The 16,565-nt window shown below is 42.9% G+C and overlaps 1 protein-coding gene across 2 annotated transcripts in view; it reads right to left on the reverse strand.

The window, feature by feature from the left end:
• The window catches only part of PDSS2 (decaprenyl diphosphate synthase subunit 2), a 189,966-nt gene that overhangs the window by 96,175 nt on the left and 77,226 nt on the right, over positions 1-16,565 (reverse strand). For both annotated transcript variants that reach the window (XM_007057397.4, XM_037894579.2), the window contains exon 2: positions 12,561-12,695. In XM_007057397.4, coding sequence (XP_007057459.2) covers positions 12,561-12,695 — 135 coding nt within the window. The remainder of the gene's footprint in view (positions 1-12,560; positions 12,696-16,565) is intronic.

Here is a 16,565-nt window from a genome sequence, read left to right on the forward strand (position 1 = left end):
ATTCTGCATTATACATGCATTACAGAAAAACTATTTCTGAAATACTGTAGTTTCTTAAAAAACTGGGTTGTTCTGTTTTTTATCCTTTCACCTGTAGAGCCAGGTGTTTTAGTTACCACAAGTCCAACAGCACAAGCTTCAGAGGGAGCCACAATAACCTGCAAGAGTGATCCAAACTTTAAGTCCCTTTACTCGTGACGTTCCAGGGCTAGAAGCAAGTGCCACGTTCCTCTTAGAAGCCTGAGGTCGACCCTTCCCTATGGCATGAACCTGATGCAGCAGCAGAAGAGAATAGACTTTAAACCTGTAACATTTTATACATGGAAAGTTGTTACTGCTGCAGGATTGACTCTTGCTTGTTCTGAGCGTTGTGCAGGTGTAATTGTTTTGGGGAGCAGATGCAAAAAACTCAGCTGCTTAGAATGTTAGAATAACTCTCAGGAGAAACTAATTAGTAAGTGGAGAGCAAGCAGGTGGTTGAAGTTCCATGATAAAAAAATTCATGGCTCCACTATTTATGATATGGCTGTCATTGCCCACAACCGGATTTTAAAAATTCAAAATTATTTTGACACCTTATTACCCTACACCTAAGTGTTTCCTACCATGAGACTGTTGTATTCTCAGTTTTTGCAACACAGAACCATGTAACCGATGGATCTTGCTTACAATGTACATGGAATGATGCTAAACAGTTAAAGGGAGACAGCAGGCTGTCTCTGAGACCTTGCCCCTTCCACCAGTTGCGTTGATATAATCACCAGAAGGGAAAGGATACAAATTTCTTTGGAGGCAGACAACTACTGCTGCCTCTGGGACCTTATCAACTTAATAAGATACATTTTGGTACATTGATGTCAGCCAAGTTTTATTATTATAAATGCAGATTTTCTACTGGTGTAATATTTTCTTTGTAATTTTGTGAATGAAAATCTGTCCCTGCAAAGGACCTCCCTCCTCCCACAATTATATACCACAGTGGTGTTATTTCTGATTCTTATTTTAATTCGTTGTTGTTGGTTTTTTCTCTTTTTTGGGCAGGAAAGAGAAAATATCTTATGTATATTAGTTAAATTAGATATTTAACATTCTATTTCTTTGATCTTTTGGTGTCTTAATGATCCAGTTTATGCATCTTAATAAAGAGAAAAATGGTATCAACTAATTCAAATGATAGTTGCTCCAGCCCGGTGTTGGGGAGAGATTTGTAAGCTAATAAACAGCCTCTAAGAATCAACGCAATATCTGTGGCATCCTCCCTGGAGGTCCATAAAATGAAATTGTTTATTAGCACTGCTACTTCTGAAGTTTTATCAGAGGGGTTATTGATGGGTGTTTTTCTAATTCAATTAATATAAAATAAGAATTTCAGAACTGACATTTTTCTGACTTAACAATGGAAATCTTCATAGCTTTGAAACTTATGGAACAATAAAACAGACACAGGAGACTAATGCTCCTCCTGCTGGTGTCCAGGAAGCATGGAAGAAGTAGTGACTTGACTAGACTACAGAAGGGGCAAGAGCAGGGGGTGGGGGACAGAGACACATTGGCTGGGCAAGAGGACTAGGAGCCAGGGGAGGGATTGGGGGATGACAACTGAGAGCCAGTGGTGGTGGGGAGTGAGAACAAGACCAAGATTGGATGAGGACCCTGAAGGGTGGAGGTCGGTAAGCTGAAGTGGGAGCATGAGGGCAGGGGAAGAGACCAAACTGGGACAGGCTAGAGGGGGTCTATGACCAGTAATACACACACTTCTCCAAAATTTGGAATGGAACCCAACATTTTCAGATGTGGGTGCCTAAAGTTAACCTCCTGAAATTCATATTTGAAAAACCCACCCTCGGTGCCTAAAAGTGCCTAAGTGGTTTAGGAATAAAACCCCACTGAAAGTCAATGAAGTTGTGCTCCTAAGTCATTTAGGCACTTCAATGAGACCACTTATAAATTATATTTAGGGACAGACTTTTCAAAGCTGCTAAGTATTTGCAGCTCCTATTGAAGTCAACGAGATTTGAGAGTACTTGTGACTTCAGACCACGTATTTCGGAGCTTAACTGTAGGCTCTCAGGTTTGGAAGCGTTTACCCCTGTGTTCAAACACAATTCACTTTCCTTTACATTATATTTTGCTAACTTCACACTGCCGTGCATTGTTTTTTTAATTTACTTTGGAAATTAACTCTAGTCCTTAAGTTAGCAGTGGCTGGGCATGGTCAGAAGTTATACAACACTCTAGTACCCTAGAGGCAATTACTTAGCTGCCATTCAATGGGCAAGGCACTACCAAGGAAGAATAAGGATTTTCTTAATATAAAAGGACATTGTACCTGAAAATAAAAATAGATTCACGTTGGACACCTTTTCTCCCTCTCCTCCTTAACTCATGGCGACCTTATTTGCAAATAGGACTTCAGCTATCATCATTATGGCTGAAGACTGTTCTCCCTTTCTACTCCCAACCTGTTTCCTTTTGTCCCAGCTAAAATCTCATTCTGTCTTTCTGACATCGCTTGGTGGATGTCCAGCCATCAACACAAAGTAAACACGGTTGAAACAGAGCATTTGAATTGTTCCTACAAATCTCCCCCCCCCATCTCCTATTAGTACCATCCTCATCCTCCCTGTCACTCTTGTCCCTAGCCTGGGCATCATTTTCAACTCAGACCTCTCTCTAGATTGTCACATCCAGGACATGTCCTAAAACCTCTGCTTTATTTTGCTTCCTAACATCTCTAAGAGTCAACCTTTCCTCCCCATCTACACAACTAAATCTCTTACCCAGGCTCTTACCCTGCATCTTGATTACTGCAACATACTCCTCTCTCTGGCCTTGACAAATCCCATCTTGCCCCATCTACCTCCATAAAAAATGCTGCTGCAAAGATCATTTTTATGGCTTATCACTTTGACCACATCACCCCTTCTTTGCCTCTCTGTACTGACTCCCCCGTCATTGCGGCATCAAACAAAAATGACTTGTCTTCACTTTTAAAGCCATTCACAACTGAGATTCAAACTGTCAACCCTCATCTCTGCTCCCACATGGTGCCAGGCTTGACTGCCCTTTAAAAAAAATGCAATCATCATCTTGATGCTTTACCCCATTCCATCTGTTAGGCATGGGAGAAGCTCCTGCAAATAGTCGCAAAGACACCTCATTGTCCCCCTTCAGATGAATGTCTCCTTAAAAACTCTTTTCCTGACATGCCTATAAACAATTAAATAAGGATTAGGCAGCTGGTTTGCTGTCACTACAGTATTCCATGGTGACAAGTGGTATCTCATTGTTTTCTTGTGTACCCGCTGTCTGCTTGTTTTATCTACCTGTTGTCTCTAGGCTTAAACAGAGATTGTAGCTCTTCAGGGCAGGGACTTTTATATATTTGTACAGTACTTTTAAATCACAGCACTTTTAAATAAACAGATTTAGCAAAGAACTATAATGAGCAAAGCTTCATGTGAGCTACGAAGACATGCACTAGTAGCTAGACCCATCTGTGGCATTAAACAACTAGTACACAATCCAGAAATAAGCTGTTAACAAAAATTAAATATAAATATATTCCATCCCTATCCAAATTATGGGGAGGGACCAGTATACTCCACAAGTTTTCTGCCTCACTCCAGAGCAGCAGACCGGAAATTCTAGGATAACGTAATTTAAATTAAATAGAAGTTTTTGACTGAATCAAATAAGAAAATATCATCAGTATTATTGTAATATTTAATTTTCTATAATTTTATTCCTGTAATTTTCAATGTACTTCAGAAATCTGTACTGAAAATGCATAGACGGTTACTCACCTTTGTAACTGTTGTTCTTCGAGATGTGTTGCTCATATCCAGTCCAATTAGGTGTGTGCGCGCCGCATGCATGATCGTCGGAAGATTTTTACCCTAGCAACACCCAGATGGTCGGCTGAGGCGCCGAATATATGCCCCAGCTGACCCAGCGCCCCCTCAGTTCCTTCTTGCCAGCTACTCCGACAGAAGGGAAGGAGGGCGGGTTTGGAATGGATATGAGCAACACATCTCAAAGAACAACAGTTATAAAAGGTGACTAACTGCTTTTCCTCTTCGAGTGATTGCTCATATCGATTCCAATTAGGTGACTCCCAAACCTTACCTAGGCGGTGGGGTCAGAGTGAGATGTCACGGAGTGCAGAACTGCTGAACCAAATGCTGCATCACCTTTCGACTGCTGGACTATCTCATAATGGGTAGCAAAGGTACGTACCGATGACGAAGTTGCTGCTCTACATATCTCCTGAATTGGTACATGAGCCAGGAAAGCGGAGGACGAAACTTGGGCCCAGGTGGAGTGGGCAGTAAGGTGTGTAGTTGGGACACCAGCCAAGTCATAGCACGCACGGATGCATGATGTGATCCAGGACGAGATGCGCTGGGAGGAGACCAGGAGGCCTTTCGTCCGGTCTGCCACAGCAACAAACAGCTGAGTTATTTTCCTAAAAGGTTTTGTTCAGTTGATGTAAAAGGTGAGGGCTCTGCGAATGTCTAGGGAGTGCAGCTGTTGGTCCCGTCGAGAGGCGTGTGGCTTCGGATAGAAGCCCGGGAGGAAGATGTCTTGGTTGACATGGAAGGCAGAGACCACCTTAGGAAGGAAGGCCAGGTGTGGTCAAAGCTGTACCTCGTCCTTGTGGAACACCGTGTATGGTGGTTCCAACGTGAGGGCTCTAAGCTCAGACACATGCCTCGCCGAGGTGATAGCTACGAGGAAGGCTGTCTTCCAGGAAAGATAGAGGAGCGAGCAGGTGGCCATCGGCTCGAACGGGGCACCCATGAGTCTGGATAGGACCAGGTTGAGGTCCCAAGTAGGGACTGGATGCCTAATTTGTGGGTACAGGCATTCCAATCCCTTGAGGAACCTGCTGACCATGGGACTGGAGAAGACCGAGCGCCCATTTTTGCTTGGGTGGAAGGCCAAAATTGCTGCTAGGTGTACTCTGATGGATGAAACTGCCAGGCCCTGCTGTTTCAAGGACAAGAGGTAGTCCAAGATGGTAGGTACTGACGCCTGCAGGGGGGCCGTATCACTCAGAGCACACCAGCAGAAAAACGCTTCCACTTGGCCAAATATGTGGATCTGGTAGACGGCTTTCTGCTACCCAGAAGGACCTGTTGCACCGAGCGGAAGCAACGTAGCTCAGATTGAGCTAGCCATGCAGCATCCACGCTGTGAGGTGGAGGGATCGCAGGTCAGGGTGGCAGAGTCGTCCATGTTCCTGCATGATCAGGTCCGGCCAAAACAGAAGTGGAATTGGAGTGACCACCGACAGCTCTAGGAGAGTGGTGTACCAGTGCTGCCTGGGCCACGCCGGGGTGACCAAAATTAAGCGGGCTCTGTCCCTGCGCAACTTGAGCAGGACCCTATGGACTAATGGGAATGGAAGAAAGGCATAACACAGGTGGTCTTTCCATGGTATTAGGAAGGCGTCCAATAGGGAACCCGGGAAGTGTCCTTGGAGAAAGCAGAACACCTGGCACTTCCGATTCTCGCGAGAGGCGAATAGGTCTATGTGGGGAAACCCCCACTTCTGGAAGACAGAGTGGATGACATTCAGGCGAATCGACCACTCGTGAGCCTGGACGGATCTGCTGAGGCAGTCCGTTAAGGTGTTCTGGACTCCTGGGAGAAAAGACACCACCAGATGGATTGAGCGGGCTATGCAGAATTCCCACAGGAGAATGGCTTCCTGCCAGAGGGGGGACGATCGTGTTCCCCTTTGTTTGTTGATATAAAATATTGCCGTTGTGTTGTCTGTGAGAACTGCAATACAACAGCCCTGAAGGTGCCTGTGAAATACTTGACAAGCCAGGCACACTGCTCTCAGCTCCGGTACATTGATGTGCAGGGATATCTCTTGTGTGGACCAAACGCCCTGCGTGCAAAGGTTCCCGAGGTGAGCGCCCCAACCCAGACAAGATGTGTCCGTGGTTAGGGCCAGGGAGGCCTGTGGGGCATGGAATGGTACCCCCTCGACTACTGACTTGGGGTTCAGCCACCAGTTCAGGGACCCTAAGATGTCCGGCAGTACCGTGACCACCGTGTCCATGCTGTGCTGGCCTGGATGGTATTCAGTTGAGAGCCAGGCCTGAAGTGGACGGAGGCATAGTCTGGCATGTCTGGTCACAAACGTACAAGATACTATGTGTCCCAGGAGACCTAAGCACATCCGTACTGTCGAGGTCGGGAAGCCTTGCAGGCCACGATGATGTTTACTAGGGCCTGAAGCCCATGCATTTCTACTGGAAGCACATTGAGTCTGGAATCTAGGACTGCGCCGATGAAGGTCGGCTCCAAAGTGGACTTTTCTACATTGAGCAGCAGGCCTAGCTGTCTGAACATGCTCATGGTGAACTGAACATGAGACTGCACGTGGTCCCTGGAGCGGCCCCGAATGAGTCAGTTGTCGAGGTACGGAAACACTTGCATCAGATGTTGACGAAGGGAGGCAGCTACGATGGCCATAAACTTCGTAACGACCCTTGGTGCCGTGGATAGACCGAAAGGAAGAACAGTAAACTGGAAGTGCTGTTGGTTGACCACAGAGCGAAGGAAACGCCTGTGTGGCGGGTAAATCGCTATGTGGAAATACGCGACCTTCATGTCAAGGGCAGCGTACCAGTCTCCAGGATCCAGGGAAGGAATAATGGTCCCCAGGGAAATCATGCGGAACTTCAACTTTACCATGAATTTGTTGAGTCTGCGCAGGTCCAGAATGGGCCATAGCCCCCACTTTGTCTTGGGGATTAGGAAATATCGGGAGTAAAACCCCCTGCCCCTCAGTTCCCTTGGAACCTCCTCTATCGCTCTGATAGCTAGGAGCGTTTGCACCTCCTATAGAAGGAGTCGCTCATGAGATGGGTCCCTGAAGAGGGACGGGGAGGGAAGGGGGGGGGGGGAGCAAATTGAAGGCTGTATCCACTTTCCACCGTGCGTAGGACCAAGCGGTCTGATGTTATATGGGACCACACACGGAGGAAATGGGAGAGGCAACTGTAGAAAGGCAGGGAAGGATCCTGGAAGGAGACTGCTGCTCCGCCCTCAGGCGCACCTTCAAAAGTGTTGTTTGGGTCCCGCCGATGGTTTGGGGGGGGACCCTGGCTCTGGCCCATCTGCTGACCAGACTGTCTCCGCCTACCACCTCAGCCGCGTCTTCTAAAGAAGTCCTGTCTGGGCCAGGGGTTGGCGCTCCACAGTTTCAACGACCGTCACGGGCAGTAAGAAGGAACTGAGGGGAAGCTGGGTTGGCTGGGGCATATATTCGGCACCGGGAAGGTGCCACTCCAGAGGGCGCCTCAGCCGACCCACCGGGTGTTGCTAGGGTAAAAATCTTCTGACGATCGTGAACGTGGCGCACACACACCTCATTGGAATCGATATGAGCAAGCACTCAAAGAAGAACTTGTAGAATTTGTCAGGGAGAAATTGGGGGTTTTAGCTTCTGAGGACAGCTGGTATTTTTAGCTTTGGGAAAGAGCAGGAGAGATTTTGGGATTGCAGAACATGCACACTACCTGCATGTTTCTGCTTAAATCATCAGCAGTGAAACAGTTAATGCTGACGATTTTTCAGAGTGAGCACCCCACTGATCCCACAGACTAACAGGTCTTACCTTCCAAAGGTATTGTTTCAGGTATTTACACCACTGCGTTGGCTTGTGTGTGGAAGGTTTTCTTCACAACCATAAAACTTAGATTCTTGATCAGAATGCTGCAGCAAGGGGTGGATTCTGTGGCAAACTCCACCATTAAGGAATCACAGAAAAGCCCTGACTAAGAGCGTTAAACTGTTATATTTAATGAACTTAACTCAGTTCTAGATAGGCTGGTAGCTCTTTGCATATCCAGTTTTCTAGCTCTAAACACTCCTGTCTTGTAGAAGTGATTTTATTTTATGTTCTTACAATAGTCCTTCGTAATCTTTACTGCAAGGATTTCTGATGTACTCTGCATTATATTCCTTTCACTTATTCAACATATAAATTGCTGTATTTGTGAATATTGCACATGTTGAAAACAATCAAAAGCTAATGAAGAAATGGTTGTAATGAATTAGTAATACTGTTAGATTTGTATTTAGAGCTGATTTTTACTGTTGCGGGTGGAAGATGATCAATAGGAATATGTAATCAGGTTGGATGTGCTTTTCATCTCCTGAGACTCCTCTTGTAAATCAGATGAAGCAACTCAAAGGATTAATCCTGTAGATCAAAAGCTAAATAAAATCATTTAAAATACTCGCTTAGACCACCTCTTAGTAGATTTTCCTCAATTTTTACTAAGGTATGGAAAACAAAACTGTAAATTCCTTAAAGAATTAGGATAGATTTCATGCTCATCATGTTTTCCTTTATGTTTCAACCAAACAAACAATCTTGTTAAGAATACTATCCTACTTAATACGTTCTTAGGTGCTGAATATTTTAGAATTACACATTTTCTGCACTTCTTAATTAGTTGAGCCTCAAAGCACATACTACTTAGGATACTGTACCTATGCTGATGATATGGATAAGAACAATAAGTCCTGATGGAAATCACTTTTATGATGAAGAGACTTAATGTGAACCAGTAGAGGTGAGGATTGATTGTTAAGGTCTATTGTTACTATAATTAGAAGTCAAACACCAATTAGCATTCCCATTAATAAGATAAATCTCTGCCATATCTGCAGCTGAGACCCAGTCTTGTCCTTATGCTGTGGTAACAAGCCTATCCATTTGCTGATAATACTCTGCATTTCAGAGTTTACTCTGAACTTCTACACACAAATACATTGCCATGTCAGACTACCTTATTTCTTGTTTCCAGTATTTTTATTTCTCTTCACTTCCATCCAACATGTTCTGTTTATTTCTACTATGCTTTATTTCACTGGGCTAGGTAGTGAGGGGGGAACAAATGCCGCTTCAGACTCCTAGATTGCAGCCGTTGGCCATTTCCTCCCTGTAACTGCAGGTCAGTCTAAATCTAATAGATTTCCATCCCTGGTGAATTCAGACAAGAAATGCTTCCTGTAAGTATAAGGATTCTACACTTGTTTTTGATAAAAAAATGTGTAGGTAATTTTATGTGTAAATTAGCAGCAGCAGTCTATCAAAGTTTGGGCATCCACTCCCTTATTTCAAATTACAGAACTGAGAAGGAGAACCATACCTCTCAACTCTCTGGATTTTATACAATATAACCAGTACTGTGGGCTCTCCATAAGCAGAACTACTCATATTACGTGGAAGGAGGGAAAAGATAGTAAGAGAAAAAGAAAAAATGGCAGGAACAGGAAGGATAACAGGAGACATAATGCAACAAAAAGAAAAGCCATGTGCTAATATACTTTATTTACATTTTTTATGTATGGGGTAGAAATATACAAGTGCTATATATGGGAACTGGAGGGGAAGGAGACTCTTTGGTGCAACTAAAATCAAGTTTGATGTTTTTTACAATTACTTAACACCAATTAAAGCTTTGCTTACATACAAAGAAAATAAAAATGCACCAAAAATAAACAGATACCCCATATTTATATTTAGATCATTTGTCCCACACACTGACTAATTTGGAGATAGGAAGAGGAAGAAATAAATAGTGGCCTAATCTAAATCGACTACTCAGTGACATTCTATTTTATATAAGATTATACATACTGCTTATTTATACTTTATTTTGCTCAAGAACATGGAAGATGTAAAATTCATGATCATTAAACCTCATTCCAAAATATAAAGTGCAACTGACTTATCCTTTTCTGAATTAAATGGGTAAAGCATATTCTACCATATATCCCCTTTCTTCTTCTCTTCCCAAATTATATTTTCAACAGACTGGCTATCAAATATGTCAGGCTGATAGTTAAGGGCTACCACTCTGTGGACAGAGATTTAAAGAGAACACAGACATGGATTCCAGAGCAAACACAGGAAAGAAACGTTGGGCTGGTATAATCTCTGACTAGTATTGGAACAATTTAGTTCAGGGTAGGACTTCAGGAAAGCAATGAATTAATCACTACCAACCGCTCGAAGATCAAGTGAGCCATAGCCAATAGCTAAAAGCCTACAACATAATGTCCATTCACAGCATTCAAGTATCACGCAACGAAGATGCTCTTTACCGTGCCAGAAATAATATTTCCTGCATTTTTCATATTTACATAGATGAAGTAATTACATAGTATGGCAACAAAAAAGACTGTATAATTTACAGCAGAGTTGAAAATAACCTGAAAGAATATATTTCCAACAAGTATTCTCCATAGTCTGAAAAGTGTTAAAAGTATATAAAATAAAAAGGAATAAGTAAAATAAAGTTTCTTGTTTCATATCCTCAAGGGGTGTATTCTGCCTTCGATATGCACCTCTAACTTCCACATACATACCAGCATCATGATAAAATAGCGACTGTGTCCTTACCAAGATCTGAGAGAAAACTACACGGATGGAAAATGGTGTCCCTTGGTTCCTATTCAGGAAACTAGTCTTTGTAAAATAGCATTTGTAATACATAAAGGAATTGCAAATGGCTTTTAGACCTTGATTTTATAAGCATTTTGTCCTTTTTATTTTATCTGTTTAACTGAGAAAAAGAGAGATTGGGCATAAGTTCCATATACAATGCGTCCTTGGAGAGCCACAAAGCGTTACACAAGCTCACAAAACTACAGAGGACCCAAACCTACTTCCATTTAAAACCAATGGCAAAACCCACATTGACTTCAATGGGAGCAGTATCTGGCCCATATATAGTACAAAATAAACAGTGCCTCATCATTATTACCAGAATGCATTATTGCTCCCATATTTCACGTTGTACAGATTTGAAGTGTCACAGAAGATTTAAATTTAACACATTTCCATTGTTATCACTTTTGCAGCCAGTAATGAACCCTAATGTTCTGCATAGGAGCATTTAAAGGTCTTTCATCTTCTGAGTGTCTGACTAATTCTAGGTATTATTATGGTTGTGTCTTCCTTTTACACTTAAATTATTGTACTAGATCTTCAACTGGCTTAAATTCTCATAGTGTCACTGATGTCCATGGAGCTGCACCAGTTGGCCCATTATTAATTCAGTGTTTTAAATGCTTCTTCAAGTCACTTGTCTAATTACAGCTTTAAATGCTTAAAGTGTATCTCCATTCTCAAAATGACCACATTCAGGACTATCTAGACTGTTTTCCCTCTCCCCTGTCTTAAGCATTTTTAAGATAAGCTTTTCCGAAATAATTTACAAACGAAACTACAATACCTCCTATACTATAATTAATTAGAATTATGGTATCATACTGCATTATTTGTATACATATAGAAAAGAGGTGCATAGCTTAAGTGGACATTATGTGCAAAAAACAAACAAGAATGGGACTAACCAGTTAAGGTGACAACACAGCCTTTCTGTAACAAAACCTCCACTATATATTTTTGCATGTTTCTTAGGGCTTGTCTAGACCAGTGTTTCTCAACCTTTTTCTGCTGGCGACCTGCTTTGGACTTACAGAAAAAAACCCAATGCTCCCACCCCCAAACTAGAAAAAATTGCACCCCCCTACCTTAAGCTCAAGGCTTGGGGCTGAAACATGTAAATAAGCTTCACTGGGCCGCCCGTGGCGTGGGCCCCAGGCAATTGCCCTGCTTCGTACTCCCTAAGGCCAGGTCTGCTTGCAACCTCCCCAAACCTCTCCCGTGACCGCCCCAGGTTGAGAAACACTGACCTAGACTAACAGTGTGCAACAAGCTGGGGTATAAATCTACAGTGCACTAGCTGTCATAAGGACTCTGTTTCCATGCACTCAGTTTTCCCTAGTGCACAGTGATGTACTCCTGTTCCAAAGTGGAGCAGATCAAAGCATACGAGGGTACTTTAATCACTATTTCTCTATAGATCCGGTCATAAACATGCCTCTGTGCATTTGCATGTTTTTGGTCTATCAGCATCAGAGGTGGTCACAAATAAAATTAAATTTCAAAGATGATGAAGAAAACTTTTTTTTTTTTTTTGGGGGGGGGGGGGGGGGGGCGGGGGGGAGGGATTCCACCAAAGTTCAAATAAAATCTCAATAAAAATTTGTCAACATTTCTAATTTTTTCTACCAGTTCTAACATCACTTATGATTTCAGCACAGCTCCAGGGATAGCTAACTGCCAAACAGCCAGGACAGAGCATGGGACCCTGTTCTCATAAAAATCCTGCTATCATGGAAGATCCCAGAAACCCCTATCAGGATGAGGGCCCTGTTATGCTAGGAGCTGTACAAACAGAGGTAGGTAGATAGTCCCTACCCTGGACAACTTACAATGAAGAGCAACATACAAAAGGTTGGGGAAAGGGAGGCCATCACTTTGTATACCACCACAAACACACATGCACACTTACACTTATCTGGTATTTTAAGAGGGAATTTTAAACTTTTATAATTACATAAATCAATATTGACTTTCCCCCAATGGCCTTGGGACTAGCCATTAAGATGTAATGGAAGTCAACCGTCCAATAAACATATGTCAGTGGTTTTTGCTGTAAGAGATTGCACTATACCTGGAATAAATCCCGCTGACCATGTCATGCTGGAAAGAAAGCTCTGCTGTGTTGCCGGGACCAGCTGCTTTGGAAATAAGCAATACGACCAAACCTCGCATCTGTAGGTTATTCCGGCTATCATACACAAGCCCTCTGCCAAAAGAAGGAGGGGAGGGGGAAGAAAAAGATCAGGATTTTTCATAAACCATTTTACCTCTTCACACAAAATCCAAATTGAAAGACTCAGCCTTCAGAGTGACATCATAATTTCATCTAAAGTCTCTACTATTCACACCAGTGGGTGAAGGAAACTGCAGTTCTCAATCAAGATCTTTTGTCACCTTTACTCCATAATTTATGATGAAATGTTACTACTACAAATAAACACAATACTTCAATCTGGAATTCCCATTTCTATTTCCTAGGAGAAGTGTATGCCCAGCACTTCTGTAAAGTTGTCACCAGGAATATTTCTAGATAATTTGATGGTTATACAGTACAACAGTAACAATATGAAACATTTTTACCAAGTATAAAAAAAACAAAAGCAGCCATAAAGATGTAAGATGGGTGCAACCCAAATCTATAATCTACTGAAAAATAATTTTTTACAACAGACTGGTTATATCAGAACAACAAGATTAAGTGCATTTTAGGAACAAACTTAGTAAAACCATAGAGAACAATAGACAAGAAAATTTCCATAAAAGTGAAGGAGTTAAATTCACTGGAGAAAGATTAACAGTTTATTCAAACAGAAGAACTGCTCCAAATGCTTTATCTTTAAATTCAGTTCTCTCTCACTGTTTCTGCCATGAACAATTCTTAATTACTGCGTAGAAGGTGGCAGCTCAAAAATTAGTTTGCTTAAAAACAAGCTTTGCTCTCCTCCTGGACCCCAAAATTTCTGGAATCTCTGCCTCCTAGGCCTACTCTTCAGCATTCTAAAAAAGGCTAAAAGTTTAGAGTAAAAGAATTTTATATACCACAAGTGTTATGCAGTAATCTAACTTCCAACGAACTTGAGTACATGATCTTTGATATTATCATAACCTTAGTATTTATAAGGCTCATTTTACAATATGGTAGGTTAGACAGGTTGTATCCCATATTATTCCTGGCTATAATTCTCTGGCTTGATCTCCGGAAGAAATTAGATCATAACTTTCTTTATAACAACAGTGCTCCAGGAAAATCTATGGTATCTTTTAGCTAGGTGGTATTTATGTGTAAGAAAATCTAACATACATTACTTAATCTCAGAATACTTCATAGTTGTATATCACAAAACATTTCCACCATTTTACAATCCAAAGACAAACTAGAGTATCTTTCGGACGGTATTTGAATTGACAGTTCTATAAATACGAAAATTCACCTTTTCCGTGTTAGACTCAGTGACAATTATGTTCACACTGAAGGCTGCCACTGAATCCTTGACTCATTCTATTATGTCTCGATAATACTTACTGCTTCTATAGTGGTTTACATTTACAAAGTGCTTTACAAACATTAACTAACGTTGCAGTACATGCAATCCAGAAATATTGATTGTTCTGATAAACCTTGCCATAAAGGATGAGTTAAAACAGGATAGCAGAGCGATGGAACTCATTCAGCAGCTTTTCAGGCATGTTATAACCACTTTATAGTTAAAAAAAAAAATAAATTAGTCTGTTGGAGGGTGTGACCATATAGATCATTGTTGCAACCAAGGTCATATAGTAGCACCAAATCTTGTACAAAGGAGGTTAAGTAAGGTTCTATGACAAGGTTATGATTTGCTGATTATGATTATGCTATCATTTTTGTATTTAAAGTTAAAAGTATTGGCTCTATACTGTCTGTATTTCAAACTTGTGCTATGCTTCTGGGTGACACCCCAGACAAATTGGCTTCAGCACTGCCCATTAAGGACCATCAGCTGTACAACTGACCCATTTAGAGAAGGCAGATACACCTTGTGACTCAGCAAGGCATGCACGGACATGCCTATGGACAGAACTCTAAGGTTTTTCCATGCCTTGTGCTGAGTGGCTTCTGGTTGGAACAAAGAAAGCACAAGCCACATGGCAAAAGGACCATAAAAGGCAGCAGCAGCAGCATCTCCATTTTGTCCTCAATCCTGCCTCTTACTTCTGGAGGAACCTTGCTACAAACTGAAGCTCTGAACAAAGGACTGTATGACCCATCCCAGCTGTGCATGTACTCCAGAGACTTGATTTGAACCTGCAGTTTATTCCATCACTGCTACAACCCTGAACCGAGAACTTTGCCATTCCTCTATGTAATTGATTCCATTTAACCAATTTTAGCTCTCATCTATATTTCTTTCTTTTTATGAATAAACCTTTAGATTTTAGATGCTAAAGGACTGGCAACAGCATGATTTTTGGGTAAGATCTGATTTGTATATTGACCTGGGTCTGGGGCTTGGTCCTTTGGGATCGGGAGAACCTTTTTTCTTTTACTGGGGTATTGGTTTTCATTTGTCCCTGTCACAAGTGGCACTGGTGGTGATACTGGGAAACTGGAGTGTCTAATGGAATTGCTTGTATGACTTATGGTTAGCCAGTGGGGTGAGACCGAAGTCCTCTCTGTTTGGCTGGTTTGATGTGCCCTAGTAATAAAGGACACCCAGCTTTGGGCTGTAACTGCCCTAATCTAAGCAATTTGTCCTGAACGGATACTCTCAGTAGCTTCCCGCCAGAGGCAGCATCATTACAGAGGGAAAGGAGAAGAGAAAGACAGAACAGACTATAATTTGGCAAGTCAAGAAGAGCCAGTCAGCATGCTACTGGTATATAGGGTAGGAATAAAGCAGGAAGGAAAAGTCTGGGGAATAAGAGTTGGCTGAATAAAGAGGCAAAGGAAATCAAGTTTGGCTCTTCAAGTATTGCCTCTATATTCACACTTGTGGCATTTGCCTCCCCCTGCATGCCACGGACCTACAGGAAAGTGGTGCCCATTGGAGCAGTCTGAGCATCCTCTCACAGCACTGAATGGTTGGAGTTCCAAAAAGCTCTGAGGAAAGGGGAAGGTGGACATGAAGTACAAATAAGCAGAGGCGATGTCCAGAAAGAACTTCTGTTCTTATGGCAAGTAACCATTTCTTTTTCAAGTAAACTCACATTTTTGGGAGTCTAGCAAATACCACAAGCCCCAGGAAGGTGAGCTGTGACATTCTGAAACAAGAATTGCAGACCCGCCCTCACAAAATAAGTATCAGATGCGTCTGTTAAGAAAACAATATTCTGCAAATATGTGTACAGAATTCCAAGTTGTAGTCCGGGGGATTTCTATGATGGAAACACTGATGCCATCTTAGTTTGGTAGAGAGAGATAAGAATTGATGTTCTGACATCCTAGCTAACATCTCATTTGCCAGCCTTTTTCCACTAGACAGGTGGATTCACTTTACATTCATCACTGAGGGAAGAGAAACTGGTGCCCAAAATATATTCTGAGGTCATGGGTAGCAAGTAGGGTTGCCAACTGTCTAATCGCACAAACCCAAACACCACTGCCCCGCCCTTGGCCCATGGCCACGCCCCTTCCCTGCCCCTTCTCTGAGCGCCCGCCCCGTCACTCACTTTCACCGGGCTGGGGCAGGGGGGGCAGGAATAGGTGCAGGCTCTGGACTTGGGGTCGAGGGGTTCAGAGTGTGGGAGGGAGCTCTAGGCTGAGCCTGGGGCAGGGGGTTGGGGTGAGGGGTCAGGCTCTGGGAGGAAGTTTGGGTGCGGGACGGAGGGGTCTGGGTCGGGCTCTGGGAAGGAGTTTGAGAACAGGATGCGGGTTCTGGGCTGGGACTGGTGGTTGTGCTGTGGGAGGGGGTGAAGGGGCGGTGCTTACCTCAGGTGGCTCCCGAAAGCGATCAGCACATCCCTCTAGAAGCAGCTCATAGGTGGGGGGGCAAGAGGTCTCCGCACGCTGCTCCCACCTGCAGGCTCCGTCCCCGCAGCTCCCATTAGCCGCAGTTCCTGACCAATGGGAGCTTCAGAGTCGGCGCTCGAGGCTGGGACA

The sequence above is a fragment of the Chelonia mydas genome, chromosome 3 (genome assembly GCF_015237465.2).
Source record: "Chelonia mydas isolate rCheMyd1 chromosome 3, rCheMyd1.pri.v2, whole genome shotgun sequence".
In the NCBI taxonomy this organism is placed as follows: domain Eukaryota; kingdom Metazoa; phylum Chordata; order Testudines; family Cheloniidae; genus Chelonia; species Chelonia mydas.